We start from the raw sequence: 23,350 nt of genomic DNA on the forward strand, positions 1-23,350 counted from the left end.
ATGCCTTTGATGATATTCACAACACCATCTCGATAATCCAACAAATCTGTTCCACGTATTGCATAAGGCTTAGAGAAACCAGTGTGATTTCCACATTGTGCCAAGATATTTAATTTAATTTAATACTAATGTATTGTTAGAATGCCAAAAGCTTGGGTGATGCTGTTTTTTTAACGCAGTTAACACATACAGCTGGTACAACAATGTACTTGGCAAATAGATTACCCCTGTTACGGTTTATGACCCTGTTCACAGCTTACATTATTTACAAAAGTACTTGTTTTGTAGAATTTACGGTTTCTTACCACATAAACAATTGAACAAGATGGTTAGTAAACTGAAGATACTGGGCTATTTCAGGGATTTCATATCTAACGGAGTAAATAAACAACATCAATATATCAATTATTCTGAAGGGAGTTTCACGTGGAGGTGTTGTGTAGGCACCTCTGTCTCAGTATATTGTTTTTGACACACAACTGTTTTGTGTGCCTGTTTCACGAGAATCTAAATGCTTCAGTCTTCTTAATTATATAATGTTTTCTAGGCTAAACATATTTGGGGGCTTACCCAAGTCTCTTATATTCTTTACTTTATTTCTCAGCAGTTTTATATCAAACAGTGAATCCGAAATGTATATACAGTTGTAGTTTATGTGTATGTTACCCATGGCTGACCTGAAACTGTTGGCTTTAATACAGTGTGGGCAAACTGTTCAGATTAAAATGTATTCAGGAGCTTTAATCTTTTGCCATATACCCTTTCAGCTATGGTCCACTTTAGATCACCAGTTTAGGGGTGTATAATCCCACATTCGAACATTCCTTACTGCTTTACTTTGTCCATTTTTATGTCTTTATTCCTTATCTTTACTGAGGAGGGAGGGCGATGGAAAGAAAAAGAGCAATAGAGAGCATATCTCATCTGAGAAGAACATGCCTTTGTTTACTTGCAGATGAATTTGGGTTGAAGGTCTTGGGTTCAGTAAAAAAATAAATTTCGGAACAGCTGGTTGATTGAAGAACTTAACTGATAAGATTCTAGTCCTCTGTAAAATGTAAATACCTTTCTTGTTGTTATTCTTATTTACTCTCATTTTTGTTTCTTGCTGCAATTCTAGTGATTTATACACAAGTTACATCATTCTTTACCTCATTTTGTTTTCATTGTCTTAAAGTGGGAATGCATTTTTATGTTTATTTAAATATATGTTCAATGTCACAGACTGTGACATAAAACATTATGTGGTAATTGTGTCTGCCTCACATTTCCAGATGTTTATTTAGCTTGTGTCTAGGCAACAACTAGAACAAAAGCCTCAAAATGAAGTTAAATCTAGTTTTGTAAATGTGTACAGTCTGTGAACTTGCACCTGCTTCCTCAAGGAGTTTGTCTTGTAACTCCTGCTGGACAAATGCATGGGCAGGCCTTTTAGACAAAGGAAAGTCTGTGTTCCTCCATAAATACAGTCATTATTTACATGGCTATACACTAATGTTCAGAAGTTTTCAGGATTCAGTCCGGGTCAGGCAAGTGACTCAATTTGTTTGAACGATAGTATTCAGTATATGCTTGATCTTGCTTACTGTCTAAACATACATTCTCTGTACATTAAAACAACTGATAAAAGTCATGTTCTTTTATAATGCTTTAAACTGCGGTTTCAAAGTTTACTTGTCCAGGTTCAGCTTGTAGAAGGCGATTCTGAGTATTGGATCGTGCACATGAGGGAGCACTTTTGTGATTGAAACATTTCATCTTGTTTTCTGGACCACTGGAAAGACCACTACCTCCTTGACACAAAACTAATGAAGGTGTGTTTGGTTCTGGGCTGGCCACTGTTGTCAGTCCCATGTCTCTTTAATTCAGACATTGTTTTGATGAGTTCCCTGCCAATATTCTGCTTTTCTTAAATTTCACACGAGTGTTGGAGTGTTTTAAAGAAGAGTATTCTACTATTGTGAACTGTCCAGGATTCCAAGACTATTTTAATGTGTGCACAATAACCTTTTTTTTTATAAAAGCAGACTTAATTACGTATTATCAAAAGTTCACAGGTTTACTGTATTGGTAAAAGACAGTTTCTTCATTTTAGTCCATCAAATGCATCATTTTACCCCTCACTACCACTAGAGGGCAGAATCACATTGAAAATACTGTATATACCCAATGCTGTCCAGCAGCGACCTAGACCTGCAGGAAACTCCCATGAACTCTATCCTGAAAATATTCTGAATAAATTAGTTGTATACAAATGATGACTTTCTAACATTTAAATATAATTGCGAAGACAGTGTAACTTAATTTTGTTTTAAGGAGAATCTGTACTTGATATAATTCCACTAAACAGAATAATTCTGATGGAAAAACTAAGCACAATTTAATTATTATCAGTGGATTATGTGACGTATGTTATATTCGTTGGTTTATATATATACATATATGTGGAATTAATTGGCTTGTCTCACAGTAAAACATTTAGTATACAGTAAGGCCTACCAATTAATTTTAATAATTCATTCATAACATGAAGCACAAGATATCCACAGCTTTTATCTCTCTCTCTGCAGAAACAAATCAATGGTATAGGCTATAGGTATGAACTAGGCTACTTTAAGGCTATCATTTATCAGATCATCTAGAATATTTCCTTTTTGTTTCTGAAAAATATATTTCTTAAATGAAAAAGAATAAAATATATCAATGAAAGTGTTTTAATGAAACCAGATTTTACGCTATACTGTTTCATAAAGGCTGCAGAGAAGGCTTGCAGAATGCAGTGAACTCAGCAGTGTTCACATAAAATATATATGTCGGTCCACCTCCTCAGATACTTTTCAAATGCATGTATGTGGTAATCCCAATCTGTACCATTAGCACTTCAAGAAGAGTGAGAGAGAGAGAGAGAGAGAGAGAGAGAGAGAGAGAGCAGGGGCTTTTAAAGGATTTGACAGTGATTTTAAGAATCACAGTTGTGGAATGTTTATGCTTTCCCACTTCCCCTATTTTTCTACATCGTTTTTCTACATCGTCCCAAATCCTCGAAATACGCAATTGTCAATGCCTGCATAACAAATCTCGTATGAATGAACTAAATCTTCAGATTGTGTGTAAGAAGACTGTGGACACATTTTAAGATGAGAGCTGAAGACTCTGATGTCGGGAAAATTTACTGGCGTGTTTTAAGATCATCAAACTTCAGCTCCAGATGGGCGCACACCGGCAACAGCATCAATCGGTGAGATATTACTTTGATACCTTTAAGCGTAGTTTATTTTGCCAACTACGTACAGTAAATGTAAAGCGACGCGTGTGTGAACTTGTAGGCTACCAATTAATTAAAATTAAGATTTTTTGAATGATTCGTAAAATCTTTGCAGATGTAATGATGTTATAAAAATACAGTATTACGGCGAGAGTATTGTGCACGAGATTAAAAACCTAATCAAACGGGCGCGTGTCTTCCCGCGGGAATTTGAGTGTTCATTCCAATTATAGCATTTTCCCGTTCACCTGTTGTTGAATATTTATGAGTTAATTTACATACAATATTAATACGCATGCCTATACATGCCCTCCTCTATTCCCAGCGGTCTGTTGAGTGCACAGAGAGGCAACTGAGTTCATTTTCTAAAAATAGATACGTTGCGTTTAAATGTAATGTTAAAGAATAAAAACGTTGAATTAAAATAGTTTATGGTGTAAAAACGTTAAGTGTAAAACCACCTGGACTATAGTCTACACTGTATTTAAAGGGATAGTTCACCCAAAAATGATAAATATGTCATGAATTACTTACTTACTCCCTAGTTGTTCCAAACCTGTATGAATTTCTTTGTTTGGTTGAACACAGAGAACGATATTTGGACTTCTTGGACCCCATTGATAGGAAAAATTACAACGTTAGTCAAAAGTGCTCCAGAACTGTTTGCTGTCCTACATTCTTCAAAATACCTTCTTTTGTCTTCAACAGAACCAAAAAGTAATTTTCCCTACTATGGTAGTCAATGGTGGCCAAGAACTGTTTGGTTACAAGCATTCTTCCAAATATCTTTCTCTGTGTTCATCAGAAAAACACAGATTTGGAACAACTCGAAGGTGAGTAAATGATGACAGAAATGTTATTTTTGGGTGAACCACCCCTTTAAATTTTGCTTTGGTAACACGCTTATAAAAAGTACCATAACCATGATATTACAATAAGCAAATACCATACAAAAATCACAGTAATACTATTATTAAATGTAGTGGTAGTATCATTGTATTCTTTGAAGATATACCTTACAGTACTTAAATTAATACAGTAATGAAATTATATATATCACATTACCTTGGTCTTACTGATGATCTCTTGTCATTATTGAACCTTGTTACTGGCACAGTACTACGTAAGGGGTACTGTATGTTGTTCGCCTTTGGACCCTGAAATAATTAAAATAAACTTCCTCGGATCTTTGTATCAATTTTCAATTCAATTGGCACTTCCTTGATTTTATTCTTTTGCAGTCTAGGTAAGTGTTTCATCCATTTAGACTTCTCAGTTTCATCTAAGCATCTTTAATGCATTTCACACACACTGCCTGCACCCAGAAACATTTCAAAGTGATGCTATAGCACAGATAAAATTATTTGCTTGTCATTTCTCCTACAGGAGACGCAGGTAGAGAAGAAAGCTTTGTGCTGTAGCAGAAGGACCAGCCGCTTGCATGGCAGCCACCATGACATCAATGCTATGCCATCACAGCGAGATCGGCAGACAACACGTGGGATCCCTGGTTCTGTGGATGGTGATGATAGGATTGACACCCCAATCCTGGGCACAATCGTCTTCAGGAGCTCAACCGCATTCCATAAAGATCGAGGGTGATATCACTCTCGGGGGGCTTTTTCCAGTACATTCTCGGGGTCCTGCTGGTGTTCCTTGTGGGGATATTAAAAAGGAGAAGGGGATCCATCGTATGGAGGCCATGTTGTATGCACTGGACCAGATCAACAGTGACCCAGACCTGCTGCCTAATATCACCCTGGGTGCCAGGATACTGGACACGTGCTCCAGGGATACTTATGCGCTAGAACAGTCCCTCACCTTCGTTCAAGCCCTCATCCAGAAAGACAACTCAGATGTTCGATGTTCCAATGGAGAGCCACCCATCATCCCAAAACCAGAGCGTGTGGTTGGTGTCATCGGGGCTTCGGCCAGCTCAGTGTCCATAATGGTGGCCAATGTTCTTCGACTGTTTTCGGTAAGAGGCTATTTTAATGTGTGTAAGTTTTTGTTTAGTGGGGCAACAACTCTCAATTTTGTTATGCGTTTCCTCAGTTTTAGACTCAAAATACGCATGTGTTTATGTTGTAAGCTTGTGGCATCCACTGGACTTCTTCAGTGTGTGAAAAGGTCTTATTTAGTTGCTCAGTGCTTCTGCAAAATTTGATTTTGGAGTTCTGCAGAGAAGGTCAGTCCTACAGAGAGTATAACTAATTCTGTTAAAAGTTTGGATTGTGTTACAGCTCACCGGATTCATAGCAGGAGCTTCTTAAACAAGAGGTTTTTATTCTTTTATTCTTTGTTCTCAGAGAAAGCGTGTCAGATTTCCTCGGAGAACTGTTTTTTAAATGAGCGTGCCATTGATTGAACTTTCCAAACTACGGAGGTGGTGCTGCGTGCACGTCATTTAATTCCAAATCCTTTCTCATTTTCAAATCATCATTCAATCTGCAAATCATAAACCTGAGCTACATTTTAATTCTCCCTTCTGCCACGTTTTGATACGTTTTATTTATTTATTTTTCAAATCATTCGTTCTTTCCAGGCTTTGGTCACCGCTGCAGGCTGTGTTCGTTTTTATTACGTGTGTGCAGGCTGATAACATCACCCAGTTATAAGCAATCATTTCAGTCATCACAGTTTCAGAGAAGATAAACAATTAACAAAATAAATGTGACTTTGTCAGAGCTCTATTCTGAGTTTTTTCCCTAATCATAATAGTGTTTTGCTGTGGTTGTTCATTATTTTTAGTGAGCCGCTCTCGAGAACATTAAAATGATTTATCCTTTGTATTTTCGAATCCTTGTTTTCCGCTGATAAAGACTGTAAGGCTAGAGTGACCTAATAAGTTTAGCAATCAGTCAATCAGACAAAACACAATTATACATCCAAAAAATTAAAGGTCTTTACACAAGTCATGTGTCTGTATCTATTTATGATATTTTTAAAATTGTTATAGTAACACCCGGACACACTATTGATGTTACTGTTAGGATGGACTCGTCTCAGTGTTTCTCAGTCAACTTTCTTTAAAAACGCATCTCAAGACCCCTATTTTTTCCATTCCACTGCGCTGGATCTAACTTTTTAATTGTGTAAACACATCCCTGTGCGGCCCCTGAGAATCTAACAATAATCAAAGCTGCACTCAGGATCACGTTTTCAGTTTACTTACGAATGCTTCTAGTAAACGTGAAGTGAGGAAGGCAGATATTAACTACAGCATTACAGAGGATCCTCTCTCCATTAAAGCCCTCTCTCCAGCTCAGACTCCTGATGGAGAATCAAGCATGAGGCCAGAGAAATGCCAGTCGGCGCTGTTATCAGCTACAGACAGCTTCTGTTTGGTGGCTTTAGCTGGATGAATTTGGACCTTTAACACTTAGATCTACAGGGATGGATGGACACTCTTGAGAGGCTGTTAATTCTTTTGGTCTGATTGTTTCACCCCTCTACATCATGGCATTTACAGTACAAGAAGGATGCTTTAAAGACAACAGAAGATGGCTTTCTGCTGTACTTCTATTTTTATGATAAGTTGACGACACTGAAGCATATACAGCCGCTGAAAAATTAAGAGACCATTCTACATTTTCATTTCAAATCAGCATTTCTAGATGTATTGTGGTCATTCCAGTCAGCGTTTGGTGAATTTCACAAAATCAAACCACACGACACATGAAAACTGTGATAAAAATCCAGGTTATCAGATAAAAATATATTTTTGAACTTTTCCTAAAAACATGTTTATTACTGTTGTATTGCATAAATGTGAATTGTTTTCTTTGCCGTATTTGAGGTCTGAAAAAATACAGAGCATCTTTTCTGTTATTTTCACCTGTTTCTGAAATGGTCTCTTCACTTTTTCAGCGGCTGTATTTTTTCATATAATGATTAAATATCATACAATATGGAAATGTTTTTTAGTATACATTAGTCTGAGAGGTACATTTTATTTATCCTTTATAAGAAACTTTAAAGAGTGATGGGATTTCGTTCATGAAAGCTCATTATTTTTTTTTAGAAAATCATCATTGAGAGATCCCCACAGATGCTCAGGGAACATGTGTTTGAAATTTTCAAAACACTTCTAGGAAACGTTTGCTGTGGCTGCTGCCACTGTTGACATGACTCATTTGTGAAAGGGCTTGAAGCTGTAATTCTTATGGTGCATAGCAACAAAACAGAAACTGTGACAAAACTCTTTCAGTAACATCTTAAGTTTTTTTCTATTGCATATTCACCTTCAATTTTGTGATTTTGGGAATTTTGCAAAATTTAAAATTTTGTTTCTCAAGTCATTAAACAGTCACACTGTAACATATAGGCTATATATATATATATATATATATATATATATATATTGTATGGGGGGGGTTGGTGGGTTAAATCTGCCTAGCAAGTGAGCTTGTAGAAGTAAATATATTGTATGGCTTTCACACTAAATAAATGTATTTCATTGCATGGTCTAAATCTATTATTTAGTCTTAAATAAACATCTTGCTTATGTGAATATGCTTTAGGTGTAGAGTAAATTTTCATTTTCCCCCATATTTACCATGTCCTGACACCAATCCGCAATAATTTACATGGTACAGATTCAGCAAGTTCGTGTGGTATACAGTATGTGTGTCTATACATTTGTGTGGTCATTTAAATAATTAGCCATCATTGTTTTATTCGGGAGGTCTTTGCATTGCACAGACCATTAAAATTCCTAGCCCAGACCAGGAGAGTTTGACAAGATCATCAAGAGGCTAATGGAGACATCTAATGCCAGAGGGGTTATTATCTTTTGGGAATTTTGCAAAATGTAAATTTTGTTTGTCAAGTCATTAAACAGTCACACTGTAACATATAGGCTATATATATATATATATATGTTGTATGGGGCGGGTGGGTTTAATCTGCCATAGCAAGTGAGCTTGTAGAATTAAATATATTGTATGGATTATGGCTGAGAAATGGCAACAACCTTGTCTCTTGATCTCTGTCTCTCCCTCTGTGCTTAACATAATTTGAGTAAAACCCTCTAATCCTTTCAGATAATCTGTCAAATGGTCCTCTGCCTCTTTTCTCTTTCTCCCTTCGGTATCCACCTTTTCCTCCATGTGCGCGGCATTCTCTTCTTTAAAGAACCTTCCATTAAGCCACACGGGCCGGGCAGACATTCGTTGGCGTAAAGCCTGGCCCAGTGACATCAGCTGCGTCATTAAGAAACTAGCACAACACTAAATTAATCTTCTCATCCTTTTTTTTCTCAAACAAATGCTTTTACAGTGGTAGTGCATACCATCTGCATTTCCCATGGATTTTATGTGCTACAGAAAATATGATACTATAGCGTTATAGTATATGTTTTGCTGGAGGCTTGGTATGTTTTAGCAAATTGGTAATAAGACACAACATTTTTATTTTTATTTTATTTGCATAGAGAATATGATATCCTCTAAAGAGAAATTGTTTTCCCAAAACTAATAATTCCGATCAAATTGATTTGGGTGTATTTAAATATAGTTTAACAAGACATCATGCCATGTTGTAAGGAAATAGAGAAACATTTTCAATTTTAATGAATTGTCACTTAATTAAACTGCCAGTGGGAAAGCTCCTGTAAAGACATACAGTCCTTCAGCCCAAAATGAAAATTCTGTCATGGTTTATTCACCCTTATGTCGTTCAAAATCTGTATATGAAAATATAACATGTGAGATGTCTCAGGGGTTTTGTGTTCATTCAATGGAAGTCAATAAGAGCCAGTGTTTGATTACAAATGTTCTTCTAAATATTTGTGTTCTGCAAAAGAAAGAAACGCGCATACAGGTTTGAAATGACATGATGGTGTATAAATGATAAAAGGATTTTTTTTAGTGTGTAGTAAAAGTCCTGGTATTGATCACTGATCTACTCTCTGTGTTGCAGATACCTCAGATCAGTTATGCTTCCACAGCACCTGAGCTTAGTGACAACAATCGCTATGATTTTTTCTCTCGAGTAGTGCCGCCCGACTCTTTTCAGGCCCAGGCGATGGTGGACATTGTCAAGGCCTTGGGGTGGAACTATGTTTCCACTTTGGCATCAGAGGGAAACTACGGCGAGAGCGGTGTAGATGCTTTCATCCAGATATCCAGAGAAGCAGGTAGAGAAAAGAAAATCCATATTCATTCACATTCATATTGTGTGTTGGCTTGGGTTCTGTTGCATTTCACACTAAATAAATGTATTTCATTGCATGGTCTAAATCTATTATTTAGTCTTATATAAACATCTACAATGCATATGTGAATATGCTTTAGGTGTAGAGTAAATTTTCATATTTACCATATTCTGACACCAATCCGCAATAATTTACATGGTACAGATTCAGCAAGTTTGTGTGGTATACAGTATGTGTGTCTATACATTTGTGTGGTTATTTAAATAATTCGCCATCACTGTTTTATTCGGGAGGTCTTTGCATTGCACAGTCCATTAAAATTCCTAGAGAGCCCAGACCAGGAGAGTTTGACAAGATCATCAAGAGGTTAATGGAGACATCTAATGCCAGAGGGGTTATTATCTTTGCAAATGAAGATGACATTAAGTAAGTATATTATAATATTCATCTAAAGCAGAAAATAAAGCTTTGGTTACTGGTTGCAGAAACTGTACAGGTAGCTTTGTGATTCCTAGAAAGAGCTGTTGTGAATAAATACACATTTTGTAATCTAATCCCAGACTATCCCGGTGATACATACTAATGAAAATATTTCATTTTCAAATCAGGTGTCAAGTGCTTAAATTATATGTTTTAGTAATCAACAAACCATATCTGTAATAGACTTCCTGTTTCTGTTCATTTATTAGGCGTGTACTTGAAGCAGCAAAGAAAGCCAATCTGACTGGTCACTTCTTGTTTGTGGGCTCTGATAGCTGGGGAGCAAAGAACTCACCCATCCTCAACCAGGAGGATGTTGCTGAGGGTGCGGTCACCATCCTTCCTAAGCGGGCATCCATTGAAGGTAAGAAAAAAATATTTTGGTTGCGCAGACCAGTGAAGGATTCCAGCAAATGGTGGTTTTATAATTAATATAACTCGCATCGGAAAAACCTAAATAAATCATGAAGGTTTCTGTGATAAATGTAGGGGCATCTGACACAAAATGAAGAATATTCTGCTCTCAGTGCTCTGTGATGCCTTTTCTATCTAAAACTGTATTCATGTAAAAAAATGATTTCATATAATGTGCTAGTGAAACAATAACTGCTCGATAGCACTAGATTTGTCATTAATTAACTGATGTTATAGAAACCAAAATTAGTTTTCATTTAAAAAAACTAACCTGACAACAATATATTTTAGGGGTTTTTAATATTTTCAGTGTAAGGGAAACCTTTATAATGTACCTTATAAATAGGCCTACCTATATTTTTGTTGCTTAAAATCTTGATGTTCTAAAGAACCATCCATGTACAGGTTATAAGCCAACAACCCAAATATTTGCTAAGATTTCCCTTTTTTCGTTGTTTTTATACTCTCTTTTCTCAAGACATAGATAGCCATGTGGTATTTGATAAAAACTTCATACCTGTTTCTCAGGGTTTGACCACTACTTCATCACAAGATCTTTGGAAAACAACCGCAGGAACATCTGGTTCGCTGAGTTCTGGGAGGATGATTTCAAATGCAAACTGACGCGACTGGGATTCAGAGCAGAGAACGGGCTGAGGAAATGCACAGGTGAGAAAATAAACTCAGTTTTCACAACTTAACCAGTTTTGATCATACATAAATGTAATATATAGGCTTAAGTTGTATTAACTATAGTAAGCGTTTTGTTCCAACAGCTATACGTGCTTTAAACACATAGGAATAAGCTTTGTGGTACACTCCTGCCTTTGTGTGGTTTTTGATTGTATTGTTTTGTGATATGTACACATGTAATGTTGCATATGCACCCTCCTGTGAAAATGAATTTCCTCCTCGAGGACAAATAAATTAGCTATCTATGTTAGCTCTCTAAAGCCCTGTAATGTCCTTTAATGTTGGTCTTCTATCAGGAGAGGAACGAATCAGCAGAGATTCGCCATACGAGCAGGAAGGCAAGGTGCAGTTTGTAATTGATGCCGTTTATGCCATGGCCCACGCGCTCCACAGTATGCACATGGACCTCTGCCCGGGTGCTATGGGCGTCTGTGACAAAATGGAACCCGTGGATGGGAGAATGCTGCTGAGTTACATCCGTGCTGTCAGTTTTAATGGTAAGGTTTCGCCTGATCAAGGACACAGCTTTTAGTAAAATAACAAACATTGAGAAGAAAAGAGAGATACCTTGAGCAAATTTAATGGAGTGGTGGATTCATACAAGATTGGGTGACCTTGAGATTACATTTGTTTTCAAGGAAATGTGTTTTGAGGTACGGTTTATACTTTTTTTAAATGGACACCATTAAATCTCTGGAGAGGTATACAATGGCTGTGTGGATAGAATTTCTCATATATTCAGTATTTTAAGAATTTGATGAGAAATGTTTGAGTTTTTAGATGTTAATTGATTCTTGTTGATCTCCATTTAATTTCAATAGTATCAAAGAGAAACAACTGTATGAGACATTACAAGAGATTCAATTTGTGATTCGTCTTTCCCATGAGACTAGCTTCAGCAAAGCTGAACACTTCTTGAATCTAAGATTTAGCCATCACAGCAAGACTGACAGGTGAAAATAGGTATTGATAGAGAGCAGAACGTCCAACACAAAAGCCGGCGTTTCTTGAAGGACTGAAGAGTCTCATGGGTTAGTACAGCGAGAGGAGGTCAGCACTCAAAGCAAGCCTGAAGAGATCCACTAATGCACAATGCAGCAGTGCACCGCCTCGTTTCAACCACCCCGGCACCTCCTTCTCTCTCCATGACTTCCCTTTTCCCTGGGGCAGCTTCTCTCTAAACACAAGGCGCATTTTCCTTTTCAGTTCTGTCTCGGAGTAAAAAATCCCTTTTTCTTTTCGTCGCTGTAGTCTTTGAAATCTCCCAGGATTTTTATGAAATGCACAGCTATTCAGTTAATGCACAGTGGACGTGCTATACGCTCTTGGCTGGAAATCCTTTCTGGTTTAGTACCGGAGGGGCTCGGGGCAAAAACAAGCAATGTGGAGCGCTTGCCCCTTGTGAACGAAAAGGCGTACTGGTCTGATTTTCTTTGGTTTACTGAAGGGACTTAAGATGCACATTGCCTTTGTTTACACACCCGTCATCCTCTAAGAATTACAACGAAGAGATTTGTTTCAATCGTAAAGAGTCACCTTCAAAGTTAAGTTTGGGCTTTAGCTTCTGATGAGAAAATTCTCTTTGGGCTTTAGCTTCTGATGTTTCTTTGAAAAATATGGCCAAAACGAACAATGCGGAAGCTTATGAATAAACTTCAGGAGCGTGTACTGTTAGACAGTCATTTCTTTGGCGATGCAGTTGAATGTGTTCCTATAAATGATGCTGTGTAAAAGGTTCACCCAAAAAATGTACATTCTGTCATCATTTACTCACCCTCTTGTCATTCCAAACCTTTATGACTTACTTTCTTCTGCAGAACACAAAAGAAGATATTTTGATGAAAGTTGGTAACCGAACAATGACGGCACTCATTCACTTCTATAGTATGGACACAAAACCAATGCAAGTCAATGGGTATCGCCATTGTTCGGTTACCAACAATATCTCCTTTGGTGTTCTGCACAAAAAATAAAGGTCATACAGGTTTGAAATGACAAGAGGGTGAGTAAATGATATCCCTTTAAGATTTGCATTATGGGCAGAGATGTTAAGTGTCTTGTTTTCTCTGAAGGCAGTGCCGGTACAGGTGTGATGTTTAATGAAAACGGTGATGCCCCAGGACGATACGATATCTTCCAATACCAGCTTTCCAACAGCACCAACTCGGGATATAAAATCATCGGCCAGTGGACCAATCACCTACGACTCAATGTAAGCATATACTGAATGTAAAAACCTTGTATGTATGTGGACATTTCTAAATGCTTGTTGTTAAAGCATTCATCTCTTTATAAGGCTGAGGACTTGCAGTGGTCCGGTGGAGAGAAACAAGTTCCTCAGTCAGTGTGCAGTTTTCCCTGCGAGTCTGGAGAAAGGAAACGCATGGTAAAGGGCGTTCCGTGCTGTTGGCACTGTGAATTATGTGACGGCTATCAGTACCTCTTGGATGAGTTTAGCTGTGACACCTGCCCCTTCAACATGAGGCCCACCCCGAACCGCACCGGCTGCAGACCTACCCCCATCATCAAGCTGGAGTGGAGCTCTCTGTGGGCCATCATCCCTATGTTCCTGGCCATATTGGGCATCCTCGCGACATCCGGAGTTATCATCACCTTTATACGCTTCAACGACACCCCCATAGTCCGAGCGTCAGGCCGAGAGCTCAGCTACGTTCTCCTGACAGGCATTTTTCTCATCTATCTCATTACCTTCCTCATGATCGCCGAGCCGGGTACCGTGGTGTGCGCGTTCCGCAGGTTGTTTTTGGGGCTCGGCATGTGCATTAGCTATGCAGCCATGCTCACCAAAACGAATCGAATCTACAGAATCTTCGAGCAGGGGAAGAAATCGGTCTCACCGCCGAAGTTTATCAGTCCAACATCACAGCTGATCATCACCTTCATTTTGACCTCAGTACAGGTGTGTAGGTTGCAATTTAAAATATATTTAGTAAAACATATTAAAGGAATTGTTCACCCAAAAATTTTAATTCTGTCTTCATTTACTCGCTCTCAAGTTGTTCCAAATCTGTATAAATTTCTTTGTTCTGATAAACACAGAGAACGATATTTGGAAAAATGCTTGTAACCAAACAGTTGTCGGACACCATTGACTACCATGGTAGGAAAATTTGCTTTATAAATGTATTTGTTCTGTTGAACACAAAAGAAGATATTTTGAAGAATGTTGCAAGCAATTCTGGGGCACTTTTGACCACCATTGTTATTTTTCCTACTATGGTGTCTTTAATGGATATTATTTATTTATCTATAATCATAAATTGTAATTTTGTAAATACTAATTTGCAGCGTGTGAACAGTGTGGTTTGTAGTAACTGCTATTACTGTGTGAAACCTCTTAGTCCACTACATTTCCAGAACACATTTCTGCACAAGGACTTTTTGTTGTTGAATAATTTAAGAAGGATGCAAGATTTCGAGAGTACCACTGAAACCACTGAAAGCTCTTCTCTTTAAAGTGTCTATTTCATAACATGGTCTTCTTTGCAAAAATCCAGTTTGTTTTGAATATTACCGCTATTAATTGTGGTTTAATGTTTTATTACTTCACATGGACTATTGCGTTTAAATTACATAAATGTGTTTCTCCACCGTCTCTCTCCACAGCTACTGGGAATTTTCATCTGGTTCGGAGTCGTTCCCCCTCACATGCTCATTGACTTCGATGAGCTGCGGCCCCCCAACCCTGAATATGCACGCGGAATCCTGAAATGTGACATGTCAGATCTCACTCTGATTGGCTGTCTGAGCTACAGTATGGCACTGATGGTCACATGTACAGTCTATGCCATCAAGAGCAGAGGTGTTCCTGAGACCTTCAATGAGGCCAAACCCATCGGCTTTACCATGTACACCACCTGTATCATCTGGTTGGCCTTCGTTCCTATATTTTTTGGCACATCGCAATCCACGGAAAAGGTAACTTGTTGATAAGACATAAAGGTGGATTTTGGGCAATGGTTACTATAATGAAATGGCCGAGGTGCAAAAAAATGATTTGTTGGTAGTCAATGATGTCCCGGAACTGAAAACTACTAACATTCTTCCAAATATCTTTCTTTGTGTTCCTCAAAACAAACTAATTTATACAGGTTTGAAATTACAGTAAAGGATGGCAGAATTTTCATTTTTGGGTGAACTATCACTTTAACAGTTCTTTGCACATGTTTGTTCCGAGATGCAATATCTCTTGCTTTCACAAAGTCAGTCAAGATATAAAAGATATTCACACCACATCGTGTGTAATTCAACACAACATGCTTGACTGAAAGATCAATAATTAAGTCTCTTAATATAGAAAATAACCAGGAGCAACAAAACACTCCAACAAAGCAAAGAACCACCAAAGGGCTGAACTGAAACACGAGTATAAATAGACACTAGAAAATGAAGGAAATACTGTAAACAAGCCGTAAGTGACAAAAATCAGTAAGCAAGGGAACAAACTGAAATAATAATGAACTGAAAAGGAAAGACAAGAAACATAAACACAAAACAACCGTGACAGCAACCATTCCTACAGACAGGTTAACATAATTGCTCGAATTATATTGAATTATAAATAATTGCTTGAATTGTCGAATTATAAAACTATTTTGTTGGCCTTAAACCTTACAGTCCAAACGCAATCCACACTTCATGCATTTAGTCATTCGATTTTCTATTCATTGAGTGGGGGTAGAGTATACTCTGACTAATAGAGAGGTCTTTTAGTAGCCGGTCAACTGCAAAGCTTTTGGCCCTCAGGTGCTCTTCGTGTCTTTTCAGCTCTTCTAAATGAAAAGAAAGACGAAAATAAGACCAGAAATAGAGTTCTCAAGCACATGCAAGGTGTGCTTGTGGCTGAAATTCATGTGTGTGTTTCTTCATACTGAGTTAGAAATATTTTATTAAGCCTACTAATTCCCCAGGCAAAAAAAATCTAAATTACTGTGCTATTTCAACATCTTATTAAGATTAAGATTCAACAATAAGAACAATTTTGAAAAGGCATTTTAGTTGCGTATTCCACCAGACCTCAAGCAGTTTTCATTTTGTTACCAGCATTAGCTTTGTGTAATCCCATAAAATGGGCTATTATGGGATTTATATTTCATAACAGAACCGTGTTGTGCATGGCCCTCAGATGTCATGCATGAATGACTAACATGATGATAAACATGATGCTGATACTGCCTGTCAGGGTTTATTCTGGCTGTGGAATCACCTTGTTTGTTCATAATTTAGCAAAAAACCTTTATGAATTCTTATTAATGTATTGAAAGTATCTGTAGCTCTTACGTAGGACAGTATACAAATGATTTGAATCACTTCCATATGGTCCATTTGACAGAGCTTTGTTCTTTTACGTGCAGTTATAGTCATTAAACTGAGCTCCAGGGAATAAAGTGATCTCCTGGCGTGAGCCCTGTTACAATCAAAAGAGAGTATACTGTATATGTGTAATGTGGAGTGATATCTTGGCATTAAAACTCTGATAGCATGTGATGTGTGACCTCTGTCGTGGATGAGAGCAATCTGAAATATTCCCTCTTAATCTTATTCTCTTAATCTATTCTTATTCCCGAACCAGATGTTCATTCAGACCACCACGCTGACCGTGTCTATGAGCCTGAGCGCCACCGTGTCCCTGGGCATGCTGTACATCCCCAAAGTCTACGTGATCATCTTCCACCCGGAGCAGAATGTGCAGAAGCGCAAACGTAGCTTCAGAGTCGTGGCTCAGGCGGCTGCTGTTTCATCTCGTCTCTCACAGAAAACCAATGAAAAGCAGAATGGAGAAACCAAAACCGAAGCGGAAAAATCTTAATAAAGGGCCTGGAGGTGAAAAGATGGTTTTTGTGTTCAAATTCCATCAAAATGATTTAAATTGATTATTTAAATGGAATCCGACCTATATCTATATATTTATCTATAGGTTTTCAAGGCACGTGAGATGAACATCAGGCTAAGACTTTCAGGAAAAGTCTTTTTCTGCTAAATCACATTTTGCAACCTCAAATGGACAGGAGTTACTAAAGGATGTGGTCGTTTTTGTTACATCTACAACAATACAGGAGTTTTGTGTATTGAACACTATATAAAATATGTACAATACGTACAGGAACAATGGATTTTTTTTACGTGGAACTCTCGCATCAGCTTTAAGACTGAAACGTATTTGTCCTTTTTTATTTTTTTCATTGTCAACACGCCTCACAAAATGAGTTATAGTATTAAGTCAATTAAAAATGAGGACTGTCTAAAATTGTCCCGTTGGGGTAGGAAACACTAAACAATTTCTTCTACCATTTCAGTGTTTGTGTTTAAAGTGTCCACACATACAACTTAAGAGACATGAGAGAATGACATTGAGTATTCAGTATCAGACCAAATGGTGTTCTGCTGTTCAGACCACAGATACATAATATGGGATCACATTTTTTAAATCAGTTTAACTGATGGAGTGCAAATACACTCCATGAAATCTGTGCTTTCAACAATGTGCCATATCTGTTTTGTTTTTTTAATAAATATATATTTAAGTGTCTTGTGTGCGATCCTCAGAATAGGTTATTTCCTGTGATAGATCACCAAGAAAAACAATGATCTGTAAAGTTAGAGCATTACTCTTTACATGTTTCTTGAGATGATATTTATTTTAAAACAAAATATATGCTGATCTGATGAAAATTAATGAAAATATTGATAATCTGTTTTGATTTTAGAGACATTTTAGATAATTTCCTGGAATTTTCACAACAAATTAACTCTTGTACAAAAATACATTGATCAGTTTATCTACTTATAGTTATTTCTGAGCTTGCTTGGTTAAATAACACTTAAGCCAGAATCTTTTTTTGTGAAAACATTTTTTGTATTTAAAGTATTTCTTGACCTAAACGACAACCAAGTGGATACATTCATGTTCCATTTAGATGTACTTAACCTTGATGAATTTTGACTTGTTTTCACTGGAAACACTGGGAAAATGTACTGATTGAATGCATGTTGGGAAAAGTGATTAAACTGTTAACTGATAAAATCTTGTTTGTATCAAATAAATCTCACACCACTTTAAAACCCATAAGACACTTTACAGAAATGAAGCATGGTTAGTTTCAGAATATTATACCACCAATTATACTAGCATATTATAGTTCTTTAACTATTTCTGAACTGCTGTATAATTATTGTGCACAGTATGTACATTTTCTATAATACATTGAATATCTATAGGTGACCTACTTCATTTGGAAAAATAAGTAGTAACGGAGTACTGCTCTGTAGCCTACTTGAATTCACCTTCCATTTCCTATGTACAAATTAACCAAAATATATATTTTTTATTTTATTCAACTCATTACTACACTTTCAAATGCTAACACGTTTTTTCTGAAAAATGCAAAATAACAAAAGGCCCCTATGCATGAATATAACATTCAAAGTAATGAAATGACAGCAGTGTAACAGTTGAAACGTAGCCTAAAGAATATTGTACTTTTATTAATTTATTTGAATGCATACAAAACGCAGTATTGTGTAAAAACTTACAATGTATATTCATATTCGCTATATTCAGTACGCCACTGTGCCGTTGTTGCAATAGGGGGCGGTGCAGAGCAGTATCACTCCAAATACCAACACGAAGAAGACCAACTGCCGGAAATTACATGAATCGCATTGTGGTTTGTTGATGTTTGTGTCAAACTCGCGGTCGTTGTTGTTCCGAAAAAAAACCTTCGAAACTGAAGGAGTAAAGTCGTTTTGTAACGTGTGTTTTGAAATAACGAACACCTCATATTATGCCAGAACGGGTATTATTATAGATGTATGGAAACCAGCTGCTCGTAAACGATTAAAGGCCGCTTATTTATTTTGTCGCTGTAACTCATAACGTCAAATCAACGCAACCTGGCACGCGATGACAATCCTCCCGAAAAAGAAACCGGCCTCGACTGCCGGTGGCGGCGATCATACGGAAGAACCGGACAGACGAAGCGGCTCTGAGTCACACTCACATTCTCATCCTCTCGGAGTGCGATCGGGGTCGAGAGCCAGGGCCTCTCCGCCTCCGTGGTCGTCCAGAGAAGAGCGGCGGATCGAGTCGAGCGCTCGCCCGCAACCGGCCTCCCCGCAGCCCGGTGCCGCTGGAGCGCCTGCTGTGCAGTGTGAGGGGAGCGCAAACTCGGTTGTGGTCGGGAGTCGCGTTGAGTTACCGTGCGGCACGGGTGTCGTTGGAAGCTGCTGCTCGGGACCTGGACTCAGCAAGCGGAGACGACAGACGGTTTGCTCCAGCGGTTTGACAGGTGGAGGAGGAAGAGTAGGAGGAGGAGGGGGTGGTAGTCCAGTCTCAGACCCCGAGGAGGGAGCAGGAGGAAACAATAGTGAGGATGAGTATGAGAACGCTGCCAGACTTCAACTTATAGATCCAACCACAGTCGAGCAGGTACCATAACATACCGACAGTTCTAGCACCACTGGAACAGTTCACCCTCAAGTTGTTCCAAACCTGTGTAAATTTCTTTGTTCTGCTGAAGAAAAAGAAAGATATTTGGAAGAATGTTTGCATGCAAACAATTTTGGGGCACATAGTAGGGAAGAAAACTACTTTGGTAGTCAATGGTTCCCCAGAACTTCAAAATATCTTCTTTTTTTGTTCAACAATTTCACACAGTGTTGGAACAACTTGAGGGTAAGCAACTGATGACAGGTTTTACATTTTTTGTGAACTATCCCTGTAACCTGCAAACACGTTGCCAGATCTTAAAACATAGCCGGTTGTTTTTCAACCTACAGCAAGAAGAATGGTTCGAGAAAACCTTGAGGGAAAAGAAAGGCTTTGTAATCAAAAAAATGAAGGAAGATGGAGCATGTCTTTTCAGAGCAGTTGGTAATATTTTTATCTCCCTTTATCTGTTCAAGATTTTTTTTACTTTAATGCAGTCAACATAAGCTTATGTTTCTTGTTTGTCTCATAGTTGAGGACAGCCAGGACATTTTTAAGTTGTGATTGTAAAAAACTAAAGAACTAAAACCCATTCACATTTCCATAGTGAATATACATTTTTCTAGTTAGTCAGAGGTCTGAAATCAGCCTGATACAAGTTCTTTTATTTTAAAGCTGATCAAGTATATGGGGACCAAGATATGCATGATGTGGTACGGAAGAACTGTATGGATTATTTGGTGAGTCAAAAGCTCAAAATATTGACTGGCATATGGTTCATTGTTTATATTATGTTAACCCTTATGCTTCAATTGCAGACAAAAAATGCAGATTACTTCTCCAGTTACGTCACTGAGGACTTCACCACATACATTAACAGGAAAAGAAAAAATAATTGCCACGGCAACCACATTGAGATGCAGGCAATGGCAGAAATGTATAACCGACCAGTGGAAGTTTACCAGTCTGGTGTTGGTCAGTAAGCGTTTATTAATGTCTGTGTCTTATAGTGCATCTTTAATATATTTTATTATGGAAAATTGTGTTTTTGTTGTACAGAGCCAATTAATACGTTCCATGGCATCCATGAGAACAAGGATGAGCCGATACGTGTCAGTTACCACAGAAATGTGCATTATAACTCTGTGGTAAATCCCCACAAGGCCAGTGTTGGGGTGGGGCTGGGCCTCCCCTCTTTCAAACCAGGGGTAGGTGTTCTAAATGAGAGGCATAAATGTGTAAAATCTCGTAGGAGAATTTTCTGCTTTTGTGGTGGCATTGTTTTTAGAAATGTGAGACAGCTAATCTGTTATTCTTTCTCTTATGTAGTACGCTGACCAATCTCTCATGAAAAATGCAATTAAAACTTCTGAAGAGTCTTGGATTGAGCAGCAGATGCTGGAAGACAAGAAGAGAGCAACAGATTGGGAAGCAACCAATGAAGCCATAGAGGAGCAGGTAGCTCGAGAGTCTTACCTGCAGTGGCTTCAGGACCAAGAAAAGCAAACCAGACAGGTACTATTCATATATGTCAATAATATATATGTATGGTTTTAAATATATGACTCTTTTTTTCTGTGGTACACAGAAGAAGATATTCTGAGAAATGTCAGTGGTTTTGTGTCCATACATTAAAAATCAATGTGGGCCAATGTTGTTGTTTGGTTAACAGTGTTTTTAAAAAATGTTGTGTTTTGCATAAGAAAGAAAGTCAGAATGACATGAGATTGAGTAAATGATGACAGAATTTTCATGTTTTGGGTGAACTGTCTCTTTAAGCCAGCAGTTCACCCAGCGTAACCTCACCAAATAATGGGAATATGTACTCTTACTCTTACCCGATCAATGGGTCACTTTATAATCCACAAGTGCCCGAGAGAAAGTAATCATCAAAAAAAGTATAATCTGTTTGTGTACCAAAATAGTGATTGTTGTTACTCTTGTGTAGTTTAACTCGGAGAGATATTTGAATATATTATCAATTGCTAAGAGGTTTGCTACTGTTTGTTTATCCAGATGAGAGTGAACAAGTATACAGATCTAATATGCCAGTGAATTTATTTTGACGATATAATACAGTTTTGAGATCGCTTTGGCTTCATGATTTTTTAAAGCAGTCTTTCATGTTGTAATCTGTAAACATTTACCTACATCAATGAAGTATGAGTTTCCCTACAAACAAGTATTTTTTTAAATAAAAAATATAAAGTTTTTATCGTTTTAATCCAAGAAAATTTAAACTATGATTTTTCACTCAACAAATGTAAAAGCTGTTTTTACTCTTTTCCTTTCAAGCCACGTAAGGCTAGTGCCACCTGCAGCTCTGCCACAGCAGCCACGTCTAGTGGCTTTGAGGATGGGGGATGCCGTTCTCCACGCCAGCGGAGCTCCGTCCCCTCTCCTGAGCATCCAGGCCCAGCTCACCCCGAACTGCCTGTCAAACCCCCGTCCCCAGCAGGTGCCTCGCTGCCTTTTCCTAAACCCCCATCACCATGTGCCCCAGGTCTGTATGTCTACGTACTGTATGTTTCGAAAAACGCACCTCACATTAACCGACTAGTAAGTTGGCTCATGCCTGCTTTCCTCTCAAGGTCCAAGTCATCAGTCTTCTGGAAACCCTTCCATGGTGTCTCTCTACCCGACCCTGGGGTACAGGACTATTATGCATGATATGTCACCTACTGCCTTTGGTAGGACATCAGTATGCTTCAGTATCTTATTTTCAAAGTGTTTGTTGATTTAGGTTAAAGCTCTTTATACAAACAAACTTCTTTACATAAGTATTACTTGGTTTATTTTTAAGGCTTAACAGATTGGGAAGATGATGACATTCTGGCCTCAGTACTGGCTGCTTCACAACAAGAATACCTCGACAGCTTGAAGAAGAATGCAATGCACAGAGAATCTTCTCCAGACTGCAGTTGATGGATGATACAACAGCTCACAGCAGAAAACATGGAGCAGCGCTCTGTTCTAAACTGCTATTTGTTATTTCAGCATCCTGCAATGTTTCTTTATCTCCCTTTATAAACACCACTGTATGCTGATCATTCTGGTTTTTCTTTTGTTTGTTTTTGCTACCCCATATTCCTTAATATCATTAAACTCTATTGACTTAGTTAGGTGCATGTTTAAATAAACATTGTAAAATCAATATTAAAAAATATTTTCAACTGTATACTATTATCAGGTGTTTACTTTATTTGGGCAAATTATACTAATAAGCATATTAAGACTTGTTTTGAATGAAAGTTGAAAACATTTAGTTTTTTTATTCTTTAACAATGACCAATGCAGCACAGCACGCATCAGGTCTTTAATTATTTAAAATGACCAATAAACATTTTGTTTACTGTTATATCTCTGAACACTAAAATACTTTGATGTGTGTAACCTGTCAAGGTATTCAGTGGAACCAGTATTAAACATCTTAATATGCTGTTGGCATATTTTACATTTTCAAGATGGGCTAAGAAATTGAAAATTAAACTTTCTAAAATCATGTGAGTGTTCATTCTTTTTGTTTCAACTTACTTTGAATAGACATGTACAGCCGCGGACAAAATTAAGAGTATTTTAAAAAAATTAAAGTAAAAGGATAATTTTTGTTTAATTCTGTGAACTACTAACAAAATTTCTCCCAAATTTTAAATACAAGTATTGTTTCTATTTGCATTTATTTGTAGAAAATGAAAACTGGAGAAAAGGGGCAAAATAACTGAAAAGATGCTCTGTATTTTTTAGACCTCAAATACTGCAAAGAAAACAAGTTCATATTCACTTTCAAACTATACAACAGAAATATTTGAACATGCATTTAGGAAAAGTTCAAAATGAGATTTTATGTGATTACCTCGGTTTTTATTACAGTTTTCATGTCTCTTGTCATGCT

At 37.6% G+C, this 23,350-nt stretch overlaps 2 protein-coding genes across 3 annotated transcripts; both read left to right on the top strand.

The window, feature by feature from the left end:
• Positions 1–3,054: 3,054 nt before the first annotated feature.
• grm6b (glutamate receptor, metabotropic 6b) lies at positions 3,055–18,031 on the top strand. Of its 2 annotated transcripts, none has more exons than XM_057361975.1 (11): positions 3,055–3,238; positions 4,652–5,243; positions 9,188–9,404; positions 9,716–9,848; positions 10,112–10,266; positions 10,845–10,985; positions 11,306–11,506; positions 13,082–13,221; positions 13,306–13,929; positions 14,637–14,948; positions 16,603–18,031. In XM_057361975.1, exons 2-11 carry the CDS (start codon positions 4,707–4,709, stop codon positions 16,837–16,839), a joined length of 2,697 nt encoding a protein of 898 aa, XP_057217958.1. In that variant the 5' UTR covers positions 3,055–3,238; positions 4,652–4,706; the 3' UTR covers positions 16,840–18,031. The 2 variants fall into 2 exon arrangements, with proteins under 2 accessions (XP_057217958.1, XP_057217959.1); XM_057361976.1 differs by lacking the exon at positions 3,055–3,238 and adding an exon at positions 4,024–4,098.
• A 615-nt stretch (positions 18,032–18,646) lies between these two features.
• On the top strand, positions 18,647–22,954 carry otud5b (OTU deubiquitinase 5b). The gene is made up of 9 exons (XM_057361958.1): positions 18,647–19,458; positions 19,809–19,902; positions 20,134–20,198; positions 20,277–20,433; positions 20,518–20,666; positions 20,788–20,973; positions 21,754–21,961; positions 22,050–22,148; positions 22,262–22,954. The coding sequence occupies exons 1-9, from the start codon at positions 18,934–18,936 to the stop codon at positions 22,381–22,383; spliced, it is 1,605 nt and encodes a 534-aa protein (XP_057217941.1). The 5' UTR covers positions 18,647–18,933; the 3' UTR covers positions 22,384–22,954.
• Positions 22,955–23,350: the final 396 nt, after the last annotated feature.

Source organism: Triplophysa rosa, linkage group LG20 (genome assembly GCF_024868665.1).
Source record: "Triplophysa rosa linkage group LG20, Trosa_1v2, whole genome shotgun sequence".
Lineage (NCBI taxonomy): Eukaryota > Metazoa > Chordata > Actinopteri > Cypriniformes > Nemacheilidae > Triplophysa > Triplophysa rosa.